This window comes from Rosa chinensis, chromosome 3 (assembly GCF_002994745.2).
Source record: "Rosa chinensis cultivar Old Blush chromosome 3, RchiOBHm-V2, whole genome shotgun sequence".
In the NCBI taxonomy this organism is placed as follows: Eukaryota; Viridiplantae; Streptophyta; class Magnoliopsida; order Rosales; family Rosaceae; genus Rosa; species Rosa chinensis.
This window is the reverse complement of record NC_037090.1, coordinates 6,568,998-6,582,116: the sequence shown is the minus strand read 5'-3', so window position 1 is coordinate 6,582,116 and position 13,119 is coordinate 6,568,998. Positions and strand designations below refer to the sequence as shown.

The 13,119-nt window shown below is 40.0% G+C and overlaps 3 protein-coding genes across 4 annotated transcripts; all 3 read right to left on the bottom strand.

Moving 5' to 3' along the window:
* Positions 1-1,739: 1,739 nt before the first annotated feature.
* LOC112195423 (calmodulin-binding protein 25) lies at positions 1,740-2,829 on the bottom strand. The gene has a single exon (XM_024335862.2). The coding sequence runs from the start codon at positions 2,697-2,699 to the stop codon at positions 2,004-2,006; it is 696 nt and encodes a 231-aa protein (XP_024191630.1). The 5' UTR covers positions 2,700-2,829; the 3' UTR covers positions 1,740-2,003.
* A 670-nt stretch (positions 2,830-3,499) lies between these two features.
* Positions 3,500-7,562, bottom strand: LOC112195421 (rhodanese-like domain-containing protein 6). 2 transcript variants are annotated; one of them, XM_040516063.1, is made up of 9 exons: positions 7,046-7,562; positions 6,771-6,932; positions 6,579-6,684; positions 6,218-6,413; positions 5,965-6,046; positions 5,777-5,859; positions 5,244-5,376; positions 4,793-4,949; positions 3,500-4,418 (listed from the first exon to the last, which is right to left on the bottom strand). In XM_040516063.1, the coding sequence occupies exons 1-9, from the start codon at positions 7,226-7,228 to the stop codon at positions 3,628-3,630; spliced, it is 1,893 nt and encodes a 630-aa protein (XP_040371997.1). In that variant the 5' UTR covers positions 7,229-7,562; the 3' UTR covers positions 3,500-3,627. The 2 variants fall into 2 exon arrangements, with proteins under 2 accessions (XP_040371997.1, XP_040371998.1); XM_040516064.1 differs by having other exon boundaries at positions 4,793-4,946.
* Positions 7,563-7,703: 141 nt separating this feature from the next.
* Positions 7,704-12,006, bottom strand: LOC112195422 (importin subunit alpha-4). Its single transcript, XM_024335861.2, has 10 exons — positions 11,619-12,006; positions 10,949-11,045; positions 10,755-10,846; positions 10,532-10,663; positions 10,151-10,336; positions 9,828-9,991; positions 9,638-9,716; positions 9,345-9,473; positions 8,895-9,022; positions 7,704-8,340 (listed from the first exon to the last, which is right to left on the bottom strand). Exons 1-10 carry the CDS (start codon positions 11,835-11,837, stop codon positions 7,962-7,964), a joined length of 1,605 nt encoding a protein of 534 aa, XP_024191629.1. The 5' UTR covers positions 11,838-12,006; the 3' UTR covers positions 7,704-7,961.
* Between the last annotated feature and the right edge of the window lie 1,113 nt (positions 12,007-13,119).

The window sequence follows — 13,119 nt, the reverse complement described above, 5'->3', positions numbered from 1 at the left end:
GGAACGGAAGGTTCGCAACTCTCTGAGTACGTGAGGAAAAGCATCGAAATCCAAGTAGGGATTCATAACTCTCCTCGATATGCGCATTTACTTTGTTAAATTATTTTTAAAGTTACACATGTTAAGTGAGATGGCTTGGTTAAGTTAAAATGCGAAGCATAATAACCAAACCGTATGAGAAATGTGATGGCTTGAGAGCGAAGGGGGCACTGACTTCCCTGGGTTCGATCCCCTAAACCTCCAAAGGGTTAACTACGCCGATCGGACAGTGAGCGATTGTAAAGATGACCTGATTTCGTGTGTGTAGCTAGGTAGCGGACGCTCTTACTACGCTTACCTGGTTGATAAATTAATTGAGGTAAGGTCGTGTAGTAGGTCTATGGGATCTGCCATCGGGTAAGATTCAGCGCGCATGTTTATTTAAGTATCTTGCATCGATTTTCGAGTCAGAAATCATTAGTAAAAAGTTTTGCTGTTCACTGAAATGTTTGGTTAAAGCATGTTTTCATACTGGGGCCCCAAAGATTTATTTATTGGTTTCAAATCTAGTCGGGGTAGAGTTCCTGTTGAGCAGCTAAGACGAAAGCTCACCCCTACAACAGTGTGGATGCAGGTATTGTGCACTGGTGACGGGACAATAACGGACGGAGCTAGGTGTGCGGAACAAGTTCGTTGAACTATCGTTTGGACTTTATTCCAAATTCTATTTCTTGAACTCCATATTTCGTGGCTTATGAACAGCCAGCTGTGTGCCAGATCTAGTTACACTCTTGTTCTTTGAAGTTCATACCTTCCGTGTGAACATTAATTTTAAGCTTTAGACGGATGAAATGAATTTTCACCTCAAAAGTATTTGTAGCTTCAACTCTATTTTATAAAAAGTTTTTCAAACAAAATGCCCAACGGTTCTCTAGGATGTAAATCGAGTGTTCGGTTTATGTTCTAGAGATTCGCAGCACTGTAACGAGCTTAAGCTGGTGAGGTGCGGCTTGGGGCGTTACAACAAAGGTGTTAAGAAAAAGACAGTATTGAGTACACTGACATGCACTTGCACCAACAAGCATGGAGGGTTGGATAACATTAAGTATATCTTTTGACCTTTAAAAACAATGTTACCTATAAATATCAACGACTGAGATCTGCTGAATCTGCTGGTTCACTTGCACCGCTGGTGCATAGAAGAATTTTCCGTTAAGAAAAATAACAGGACTAACATTTTTCCGTCTCTTTTACAAACATTGAAATATTAATAAAATAGCGCAATACAAATGAAACACCTCTCATTTTCAACTTTACTTTGCATAGAAGAATTTTCTATTAAGAAAAATAGCAGGACTAATATTTTTCGTCTCTTTACAAACATTGAAATATATAAAAATAGCACCGTGCAAATGAAACACCTATCATTTTCAACCTTACTTGTTACGCTGCGAGAGAAGAAGCCACTCAAATTTCAAGATCAATACAACTTTATGATGCCCTTCAATCTACCATTATTGAAGTCATCTCCAACGTCACATTTTTATGATGCCCTTCAATCAGCCATTATTGAAGTCATCTGCAACGTCACATTGAAAGGTCTCCAAAGTCTATATTTTAATTTCACTTGTCGACATTTTTCCTATTTTTGCTTAAACACAATAAAAGGGTTTCCCTTCTTTTTCACATAGAGGACAATATTTTTCACTACAGCTAAGATAATAGCTATTAGAATTAAAGAACAACAAGTTAGACGAATGTAACCGCAAAATGAAATGCACAAAATTCTACTCCATTAAGCTCAACAAATACAAGAGTGCTCAACAAAATAGTAATAAAATAAAAAGAAGTTACTAAAAAGAAATAAAAAAAACATAATTTATATTAACAGATAAAAACGACCCACATGTCACAAGATCAACGGTCACATTATCTCTATCACCCCCTCTCTCTCTCTCTCTCTCTCTCTCACTACATGACCTTCCACGACTCCAGAGTGGGAAAGCTCGAATAAGAGTCAAAGCCTAATCCCCGCCAGAGACGCCACCACCACCCTCAGCCACCTCCACCGTCGCCCCATAGCGCATTGGTCGCATCTGTCCACCTCCTCCCGTTGCCGATGCGGGCCCCACAACCTGCTGCTGGTACTGCTGCCTCTGCTGCTGCTGCTGTTGATGGTGGTCGAACAACAACGCCGACGTGTCGAGCGTCGGCAAGCACCCGCCGCCCGGTAAGCGATTGCCGCCGGGTCTCTGCGGCTCGGGCTTGACAACCGTCGGCAGCGAAGAGAACTGCTGTCCGTTAAACCTCACCCCCGTCACCTGCTGCACCATCTGCCGGAAGTTCGCCGGGTCCGCCGTGATGAAAGTCGTCTGCGTCCGCTTCGACGCGCGCGACTTCCGTTTCGTCACCTTGCCCCCCGAAACGGGAACCGCGTTCCTCTGCCGCAGCTTGGGCGCCGCAACCGACTCCGGATCCGACCCCGAAACCCCGGAAACAGTCGGCGTAGCCGTCGTTTCCGCCTGAAACGTATCAAAAAACGGCAAGAACTCGGAATCCGGAGATTCCGAGCTCCTGTTGTCCGCCAGCGACTTCTGCAGCGCCATCGTCAGCGCCTTCGTGTCCCTCGCAAACGCCTCCGAGATCCACGAGTCCGCAAACGTCGTCGTCGGCCTGTACGCCCACGGCTCCATCGCTGCTAGGTTATCCGACGCCGCCATCAAAAAAACCGAAATGATATCCAAGTTCAGATCAAATCAAAGAGTAAAGAAGGAATGAGAGAGTGCAAGAGGAGGGAGTTGTAGATTTAAGTAAAGAAGGGTGATGGGGTCCTGGAAGTCTTGGGTAGGAAGACAATGGAATATATAGAGATACGGGGCGGTGGACAGAGGGAGCAAGAAAACGCGTTGTTCGGGGGAACACGCGTCACCCTTCCGTACTCATTTCACTTAAACAAGTTAAAACGAAAGGAAAAAATCTTTAATGGGGCAACGTACTGTCGACGTGATATGTCCGATCAATCGTATTTCTCTAATTTTTAATTAAATTTTAAAATTATTTATATTTAATTATAATGAAATATCCAAAGCACCTTCTGTATAAATAATATTGACTGAACGTACGGTTACGTAGCACGCCCTGTCATACCTAAAAATCTCTCCAACGAATGCAGGGGACAGACGGTAATACTTAAAATTAGTGAGGGGTTGACTGGTCAGTGGGGGTTCACTGCTGGAAGCGTCACAGACTGTGAGAGTAGAGTAGTGTAACCCATTTGCTTCTAGAGACGGGGGAGTCACTGGTCTTGGCGGTCAAGCCGCGTCATGGTGATGCAATTAACGCGTAATAAATCTCGGTTTCACACTTATTTATCTAGCTTTATTACTTTTTTAAGTATCGGTTTCACACTCCTTTATCTTAGTTTATTATCTTTTTAAAGGTTGAACGGGTCGCTGTCGGATAAGACACGTAAGACGAGAGACGTAGGGCAACTGACTCAAGACTTGACAAACACGCAAAAGGACAAACGAAGATGCGTGGCTTTTCTTTCTTTTTTTGGGTAAAAGTAAACCAAATTCATTAAAAAAAAAGGAGGCACAAGGAAACAAAAGGGTTACAGATCAGAGCACACTAGAGGTGACTAGGGTTTTAGAGGAAACGGGAGAGGAAGTCTTTGATCTGATCAATGTAGGGATGACGAGTGGGGATGATGTGGCCGGAGTCGTGTTCGATGACCGTGGAGCAACCGTCGTCGAATAAGGAAGCGAGTTCTCGGCTTTCTTGCGTGGCGATCTGTCGGTCTTTGCCGTGATCCTTGCCGAATATGTGGAGGGAAGGACAATGGCATTTCTTGATCATTCTCTCCTCATGGAACTCTTGCTTTAGTAGCTTGATGCCGAAGCCAGAGCACAAAATCACAAACCTAAACTGCATTTCCGCGGTTTTTGATGGTGTAGTTTGTGTTGGTTGGGCAAAAGCTACAGCAGCTGCCATTGCTGCTCCCTGTGAAAATCCCAGCACTCCGTCAAATGGGCCCTCCTCTGCAAACACGGTTTTGATATACGCTAATGATTCTTCGAACCCTGCAGTTTGCTGCTGGTACTGCAGGGGATCAAATGGACCATCTACCATTTCCCAGTTACCACTTTCAGTCTTTTCTTGGAAATCAGGTGCTACAAGCCATGCGTATTTTTTCTTGCATTGCTCCGAGGGTGGTGGAGGAGGAGGACCTTGCTGTGTTGCACAATTGTGAGGCAACTCTCTTAGAGCCGAGGGTGGTTGGTATATGAATGCCAGTTCATGAGGTGCATCCACAAACACGAGCTCAGCAATGCTTTTGAGTTTCTTGGCCAGTGAGGCAGTTCTTCCTTTGAAACTCGAGGCATTCTGACGAAACCCATGTAAGCACAAGATTCTCAATTTTCTTGGAGGCCCAGTAGCTGTGTCATACCAGTTATTACAACATCAGGAACATTGAAAATAGGGGGAAATGCAAATGCATATAAAAACATGTACTTATAACTCTTCAGTACTTTCGGAGTTAGATAATCAAGTTCTAAAAATTAGTATTTGCTAAGTTGTGGGCCTGTGGCCAATGTTGGCACAGAACAAGGCAAACAGTGACTATTACAAGCAAAAAGTTAAAACTCGAAAGTACCTAAATCCATACATGTGTATACACTACAATGCTGATTCTTGTGAATATACATGACTAAGCACACAGGCACACAATATGTTAATATCCAAATGCAAGATGTGTAGATACTTGTGAGAACACACGGTTGTTCAAAGTGATTCAGATTACGGACCTTACCCTGTCTGCAAGGCACCTGACATGAGAGCTTAGTATCTGAAGAGACAGTTTCAACTGATGGTAGTGAACTGATTCCGCCATTTTCAATAGAAGACAACCCAACACCCTTGTGATGATTCTGGCAAAGCTCACAAACATATACAGATCCCTTCCTCTGCTGACACAAATTGAAAACTTCAGGGATCAGGCAAAATTAAAACATACATATCTAGAGAAAGTGCCATCCAAGAAAAATATATTGCTGAGAGACTGATAGAAGGATCATTTCGGGAATTATTGTCTTATAACACAAAGCATAGTTTTATGATGAACACCAATATGTTATAGAACCCTGAAGGATAGTGTAAATTTACTGGGACGCATGAAATGGCTCACTGAAAATAACTATATGGTCTTTAAAAGTACTAGATCCCTCAATCTGTAATGACAAAAGTAAGTAACAAGAGCATACCTGGCAACTATCACAAACTAAGACTAGCATTCTGCAGTAAGTGCAACGAAGGCGTGACGAATAGTCATCAAACGAGGTGCCACAGAGAAGACAGGCACCCAGAATATTTGCATCTGAACTCCCAACTGAAATCCTACAGCACAATGAAAGAAGTATGTCAAACCTTTTCATTTTGAATACCATATCACCCTGACGGATTATCATGTCGTTATGCTTATCATACAAGCTCTGTACAAATACAATTAAGTATTCTGATTTGGAATGTTCTGGAGATATTATATTCTAGTTTTCTTTCTTTTCTTTATTTTTATTATTTTTCCATTAATGCATACAACGACATGCCCATCTGAACTTCAAAAGCTAAACTTCCTGTCTATGAGTGACCAAATGGCCAGAAACTAATGGTACTATATACAACTTTATGCATTTATGCCTGCCCTTTTGTTTTCTTATAATCTAAACTGAGGCGAAGAGAGAGGATATGAGTACGTGAGTAATGATAAAAGCTGCATCAAAAGCCTAAAGAATCATACCGGTGATCAAAAACAAAGTTCTTCCCTCTGAAAAAACCACCATCTGGAAACTGTTCCAAATAACGCTGTATTCCACCATATAACTGCAAACAAATTCACAAAGCAAGAGAGGCTATTAGCATCATCATCAGGAAGTACAAATCTTATTGTCTAAGAAAACAAAATGCTACTGTGTCACAAGAGCACACCTGAAACACGTTCTCAAACCCAGCACCTTTTGACCTAATATAGGCTGATGCCATTTCACACCTGATTCCTCCAGTGCAATACCTGGTAATGGAAACCAAAATATCAAGTAAGTAACACATAAACTTTCATGGAGATAGTTCTGTCCACTGCATGCTGACTGAGTACACAATAAAAAAAGATGACTATTTTTTCTATGAGAACTAACAGCATAACATAAAACTAAACCCCTTAAAGGTTTATATAAGCACTTACATAAGAACTGATTTTCCTTGCAATTGATCAGAGTTATCATCTATCCATGAGGGAAGATCACTGTACTGCCTAATGCCCGGGTCCAAAGTTTCCACATTTGGGGGGTGGAACTTCCCAATTCTTGTTTCATATAGATTTCTTGCATCCAATAGAACAAGTTCTCTATTGTGTTCTTTGCTCTCTTTGTCTAATTTCCCTGGAAAGCATACACCAAGATACCATTACATCTATATAACTTTCCATCTTTTTTCTACAACAAAATTTCCAACAATCAGAAGAGCAGCCAACGAATAAGTGAAATAAAAAAACAAACCACAAGTTATACCAAGCAAATGAGACATTCAGACCGAAAGTCACTAACCAGCTTTCTGCAAAACGGAATGAAACTCAGCTGCGGAAAGATGCTTTCCAGCATGTGAAATCTCCGGCGATTTTATCAGAGGATTACAGCTGAGAGTAACCAGTTCCTGAGTCCAACACATGTACTTATCAGAAACAGTAAGAAGTATAGTGCCACTAACTATAAATCAAAAACCGAAAAGCTGGCAATCACCTTGACAATGCGGATTGAGAGAGAAGTGAACCCACATTCCTCGGCAACCTTGTCATTCGACGGTCGGCCACAAGCTGCAAGCTTGAAGTCAGTCCCTTCAAACAAACTATTCGACTCAACCGCAGCAATGTGCTTGTTCAATGCACGTAACTTGCCACCAACCTAAAACCAATCCAAACCAAAAATCAATCACGACAAAAATTTCATCTTTTTCGAGCAATTGAGAAAGACCCAGTTCATAAAACGGAGAAAAGTTCCAATCTTTAATAACGTACGGTGACGTTGACGCCGAGAGGAGAGAGACGAACGCGGCCGAGGAGTGAGAGAGAGTTGCAGTTGGAGTCGTAGAAGTGGAAGAGGTCGTCGAGGTCTGGAATTTGGGTGTACTTGTAGTATAAAAGAACCCCATATTGGTCATCATCTTCTTGTTCTTCTTGGCTGTTAATATTGGGATCCATTGTTGAAAGCTGCTTCAGATTCGAGTTTGCAAGAAGCAAGCAGCAGAAAGGAAGGGTTTTAGCCCTAAAAATGTAAATTTGCAAATTAACCCCGCCAAAATATCCATATTAGCAAACGGGGTTTTAAATTTTAATCATTTTTCAAGGAAATCAGTACATTTTGGCGGTCCTGGTAAAGAAAGTAGTCATGATTCTGTACGGTTGGACTGCATTTGAAGACCGAAAAATGGACGGTTGAATGTGAACCGGTTTGTGTGAACAGGGTCAAGGAGGGGAAGGTTCAATGTGAACTGCACATTTCTGACAAACGGCCACTACTGCCATGAATAGATGTTGTCCGATATGACTGGTTGGTTTGTTTTCTTTTCAGTGAGTCAAGACAAGCAGATGAAAAGAGAGAACAAAACCATATTTATAATGTATGTAGAAGCTGAAACTCAACAAGATAACACAGCCCAAAAAAAAAAATCAAAAATGAAGAAGCGAGCATCTTAGCGCCAATTTGAAATAAACACAAGAGTCACAGTTTTTTCCTACTAGAAGTCTAGAAGTATGGAAAGCAAAATATAATGGAAAACACCCCGATTGCAGCTTTAGCTTTTCTATCAAATTCCATAGACAAGCCTGTCATCCCTGGCCCTTGGCAGTAAGGGAAATCAAAATGAGGTTGAAAATTCATCGAAACAAGGTAACGAAACCTATGCTGCCAGAAAACAGAATCCTAAACCGCTATCTATCCAAATTTGAACCCACCCGGCGGAGCGGTGGGCTGGTTTCCCCCAAAAGTAAAACCATGTTGATTTGCATCCCCATTCTGCTGGAGGTTCTGTTCATCTTCTTCCTCAGCCCAATATCTCTCCAAGATCTTCACAGCCTTCTCATAAATCTCATTGTTATCGTGCGTCTGCAGATTCTCAATCTTCTCCAATCCATCAAATTCATCAATCATTTGAGCATAAAGATTGACCCCATTATTGGCTCCCATTTCTTTGTCAGCCTCCCCCACCTTCAGAATGTTCTCAAGACCTTCAAGGCACACTGTTACTATCCTTGGATCTGGGCAGATTAGCAGATCACAGAGCGGTTTAATACAACCCTGAGTCACCAGGAATCTGCAAAAACAAATCAATCATGCATGTAAATACTAGCCTTCGTATAATGTATTATATCCCAAATTAGACTATGATACTATCAGATAATGAACTAGATGAAAGTAAATGGTAAATAAGGATACAAAAGGAAATAAATGAGAGTATTGATTGTCATGCGCATTGTAAAAATATGTATAGGAAGGCCTAGTCAGTGTCAATAGTTAGAATGGCAACAACCTATTGCTTTAAAATTTCAACAATAAGACTGAGAAATTGTTAATCACACCTAAGGACAAGTACTATGACAATATCTCATACGGAAAATAGTTACACAGGGAAAATGATAATAATATACTTGAGATGCATATATACGCCATTTATTAACCAGCTGAAAACAGTTGTTTAACCCCACTGTTTGATCCAAAACATTGTGGGCGTCATTCTATGTTAGAGTTGGTATAAATGGAAAATAGAATTGGGTTGTATAGCATTTTCAACATGAGTATACATGCGCATGTGATGGAACAGGGAAATGAAAGTAAAAAGAGCTTATCCAGTGTAAAGGTAAAGCATACTGAATCTGTTCATGAGATCCTCCAGAAGTTGCATTTGAGATGGCCCATGCAGCTTCCTTTTTTATGTCGAATTCTGCATGTTGGAGAAGTTGTACGAGTGGGAGTATGATTTGGGCATCAATCACAGCCTGTTAAATAGAATTTGTAGAAGACAAACGTAAGGAGTAATTAATCCACTCAGAAGTCCAGCAAGAGAATCACGAAAACTCAACCAGCAAAAGGTAATAATCCACCATATACAGAAATTCAACAGAAAAGTATACATGTTCTTCACATACTAATAATAGCCTTTAAGACACAATATCACCAGAAACAAAAAGAAAAAGAAAGTTTAAACTAAATAAATAATAATGATAATAGTAAAAGACTAAAAGCAGTCTCCTGTAGTAGTCAAGTGGGAATACAGCATTTAAATCCACAAAGCGAAATGCAATCTAAGGAAAATTTTACCTGTATTTGAGCTTTGTTCCCAGCTGTAATATTTGAAATTGTCCAACAAGCTTCTTTCTTGATGCTTTTTTTGTGAGTTTGATTGAGAAGTTGAGACAGGCAAGGCAGTACTCCATTTTCAATAACAAACTGAAACATTTATAAAGGTCAGTTTGTTGCTAACTTGATACATAACAAAGAAAAATCAAACCATCATTAAAGCAAAAACATTCATATCCTGTCCTATATGAAGAGCATATTTCAGATGATAGTATGTTAAGAACTAAAGTGGATAGATGGATCATAATTAATACCTGAGTCTGGGAGTCATCGCCTGTAACAATATTTCCCACTGTCCGAAGGGCAGGTATAAGAACCGTAGCCGATGGATGGCTGGCAGAAACAAACGTAATCAATAGGAAATGCACAAGGTGAATATGCTAAACAACTATGCCAAAATAATACGAAATCACTATAGGTGCACATATTGGTTTAGAAACTTACAGCAGAAGCTCCACAAGTCGTTGGCAGACGCCTGCTTCAATCACAGCCTGAATTTTGTCATTTGGGCCATCTGAGAGATATGATAGGGCCCAGCACGCATCAGTCAAGACCTCTTCATCATTCAAGTAAATGAGTTGTTGAAGAACTGGTAAAGCGGCCTTCACCTGAAATAAAATAAAAAATGCGAACAGGCAAGCAAAAAAAGACACTTATTACTGTCAAAATGAGAGGAAAGTACATCAACTGACATTCAACATAAAGCACTACTGCATCTGCAAGTTTTAACCATAAAAAAATTAAAAATATCTACAATGTGTACCAACCTGATCAAACGGTGTGGGTGGCTTGCCACGACAGAAGTTAGATAAAGTCCATGTAGCATTCCTCAGCATGGATAACTTTGATTTTTCATTTAACTGGGCTAGCAATGGCATTAGTGCACCCTGTGAGAGAACAAGATCCCTGCAACTTGGTGAGTCTCCAGCTACATTACCTAGAGCCCATACTGCCTGTTCAAGAGACAAGAAAATTAAGAATTTAACCCAATTACCAATCCAACCAAACAAACAAAAAATTTCCCAAAGTGATAGGAAGAAATAAGTTGTATAACCAGTGAAAATAGGAACATAAAGAAGCATATACTGCCAAAATATGCTTAATACTGTGCTATCATGTTAATGAAAGTTTTAAAAGGGAATCAGAACCTGCTCTCTGACATCATCACTGCCAGAGCTTAGAAGCTGCACAAACAGGGGAACTGCACCATGTTCAATAACAACTCGAGTATGCTCAGATGTTCCAGATGCAACATTGGTCAAAGCCCATGCAGCTTCAAACTGCACACAAAATTGGAGGTCAACCTCAGTTTTTGTACACCTTAGAAGAATAGTTTGACTTTAACAAGAAACTACACAAAATAATTCATACTTGTAGTTGAGGCATATCCTGCCTTCCAAGGAACTCCACAAATCGAGGGACTGCACCGGCTTTTATGACCTCATCAATTGGAGGGCTGCGTTCTACACAATACGTAAATACGAAAAAAATTTCAACAACATGAGATGAAAAGTGCCACAGAAGAGGAATGCGAACGAATTCATGAAGTGGAGCTAGTCTCATACCAATTGACAGTAGCTTTCTAAACTGAGTAGTTGCTTCCAATTGCAAAGCAGGATCATTAGACCATACTCCTTGCACCATTGCAGGTATACTTTCCAACTGTTAAACAACCCAAACATCAATTAAAGACCAAGACCATCTAATATCAGACGAGATAACTTGTTATATAGAATTACAATGATACACATTCTCTGTTGCGTTCCTAATCAACTAAACCGCTCACAAATTATCCATGTTGGAGGTAATTTATAAGCAATACATTGAATTAAACCAAGATAATAAACCTAAAAACCAACTAAGATTAGGAGACATAACACTATAAGGACACCTTTCCCGACAATAACTACTTCTAGACTAAGCCCATTCTCTTTATTCGTACTAAGGAAAGGAGAGTGGGACCAATGAAAACCTTCTTCCAGTTATGAACTACATTCATTCAGATCAAAATCACAGCACAATTTCAAGTAAACATATCATGCATCATTCAGCATTACCCAAATTAAATCAATTTCGAAACTAAATTTCACTCCTTTCACTTCCCCCAACCAAAACCCAGTCACCAAAATCAAATCCCACAACCAAATTCCAACAACCCAGAATCAAACAATCCCAAAATCCCTAAACCCCCAAATCACAAATCAACAAGACTAAGAGCAAGAAATCAAAAGATACCCTTTTCTCGACGACGACAGGATTGGGAGACCCATCGAGCAATTGCTGCTGCGATAGAGCCAAGCCCTCTCTCCTCTTCTTGAGCAAACTGTCCTCGCGCTTGTTCTTCCTGATCTCGACCAAGTTGTCCTCCCTCCTCCGCCGCGCGTCGTCGGCGTCCACCCCCGACTTGTACGATTTCTTCCGCACCTCGGTTCTTGTGCTCGGCCGCAGAGACATTGCTCCTCTCTCTCTCTCGTTCTTCGCTTCGCTTTTGGGTCTCTATTGAAACAGCGCCCCCCAGGTGTTCGATCAAATTTCTCAGAGAGAAAGAGAGAGAGAGATTCAGATTTCGGGGCTCTCGTGCCAATATTAAAGGCGGGTTTGCGTTTTGCTTATTTTTGCTTTTTGGGTCGTGTGTATATATTCGTATATATCCAAAATCTACGACGTCGAATACACTCAATAATTACACTAATTGTATATAGTTTTTTTGGAAGGGGAAATTACGATGCAAACCCCCGGTTGCGACTTTGTGATTGGGCAATTATTGGAGAATATGAATTATGAAGCAACATGGATGGATGTTTAAAATTGGAAAGAATGTGGGCTTCTTTTATTCCCCCCCTTTAGTTTAATCTAATCTGAGGTTATATGAATCTAGAACAGGATTGGAAATGAGCTGATTTGGAAAGAGATAATGTGTGTATGAAATAATCAAAAGAATTGGATTTCAAGTTTGCTTTAATTTAGCTCAATTTTAAATTTAAAAATCTTTCAGGTTTTTCATTATTCAAACCGACATAGAATGATTCTTTATCCATCACAACTATGATTAACGAACCATCATCGTACATATTTCATAACTGAAATCATCCATTTTACAAATCTTCTTTTGCAAATAAAAAATATAAGTTTGAACCAACCAAGGTTCGAGCCTTAAATCTCATATTTGCTTCTTTTTCCTTTCAAAAAAATATAAAATTTTACATTGTCAAACAAAAAAAAATTAATCTATTTAGCAATTGCCTCATCATTCGTATTGAATAATACTTGTGAATGACTGAATAATTTTAAATATTATTGAATTTTCATGTATAGGGATCTTCAAATCATAAGGTGAAGAACTACGACTATGACATGTGACACTGCTTATAAGAGTTACCCTAATGAACTTGAAATGCCCAAATCCAACAAAACAATTGGCAACAACCATGATTAGGTAATAGAATCATAGGAAGTAGGGATTTGTAATGCCTCATGAACTGGACCGTGGACTTATGAGTGAGCACTCAACTGGGCCTTATATCCTACGGATCGTTGATCGATTATTAGCCCACAAATAAATAATCGAAAATTGCTCTTTCTGTTCAAATATTTTGACCATAATTAATCGCATTTCAAATTTTCCCTCCACTTTCCATTTAAAAAGTATAGCAAATTTGTCTCATTAATGAGAACAAGTACCCGCATATATACATGTGATTCACAGCTGTCCATCCTAAATCTCAGCCGTCAATCA

Coding starts and splice junctions, on each gene's coding strand:
- LOC112195423 (XM_024335862.2), bottom strand. CDS start 2,699: ATGGCGGCGTCGGATAACCTAGCAGCGATGGAGCCGTGGGCGTACAGG.
- LOC112195421 (XM_040516063.1), bottom strand. CDS start 7,228: ATGGATCCCAATATTAACAGCCAAGAAGAACAAGAAGATGATGACCAA. Junction 6,047..6,217: donor CAAGGAAAATCAGTTCTTAT/GTAAGTGCTTAT, acceptor TTCCATTACCAG/GTATTGCACTGGAGGAATCA. Junction 5,860..5,964: donor GGTTTGAGAACGTGTTTCAG/GTGTGCTCTTGT, acceptor ATTTGTTTGCAG/TTATATGGTGGAATACAGCG.
- LOC112195422 (XM_024335861.2), bottom strand. CDS start 11,837: ATGTCTCTGCGGCCGAGCACAAGAACCGAGGTGCGGAAGAAATCGTAC. Junction 10,664..10,754: donor AGGATATGCCTCAACTACAA/GTATGAATTATT, acceptor TTTTGTGTGCAG/TTTGAAGCTGCATGGGCTTT. Junction 9,474..9,637: donor GCGATGACTCCCAGACTCAG/GTATTAATTATG, acceptor TAAATGTTTCAG/TTTGTTATTGAAAATGGAGT.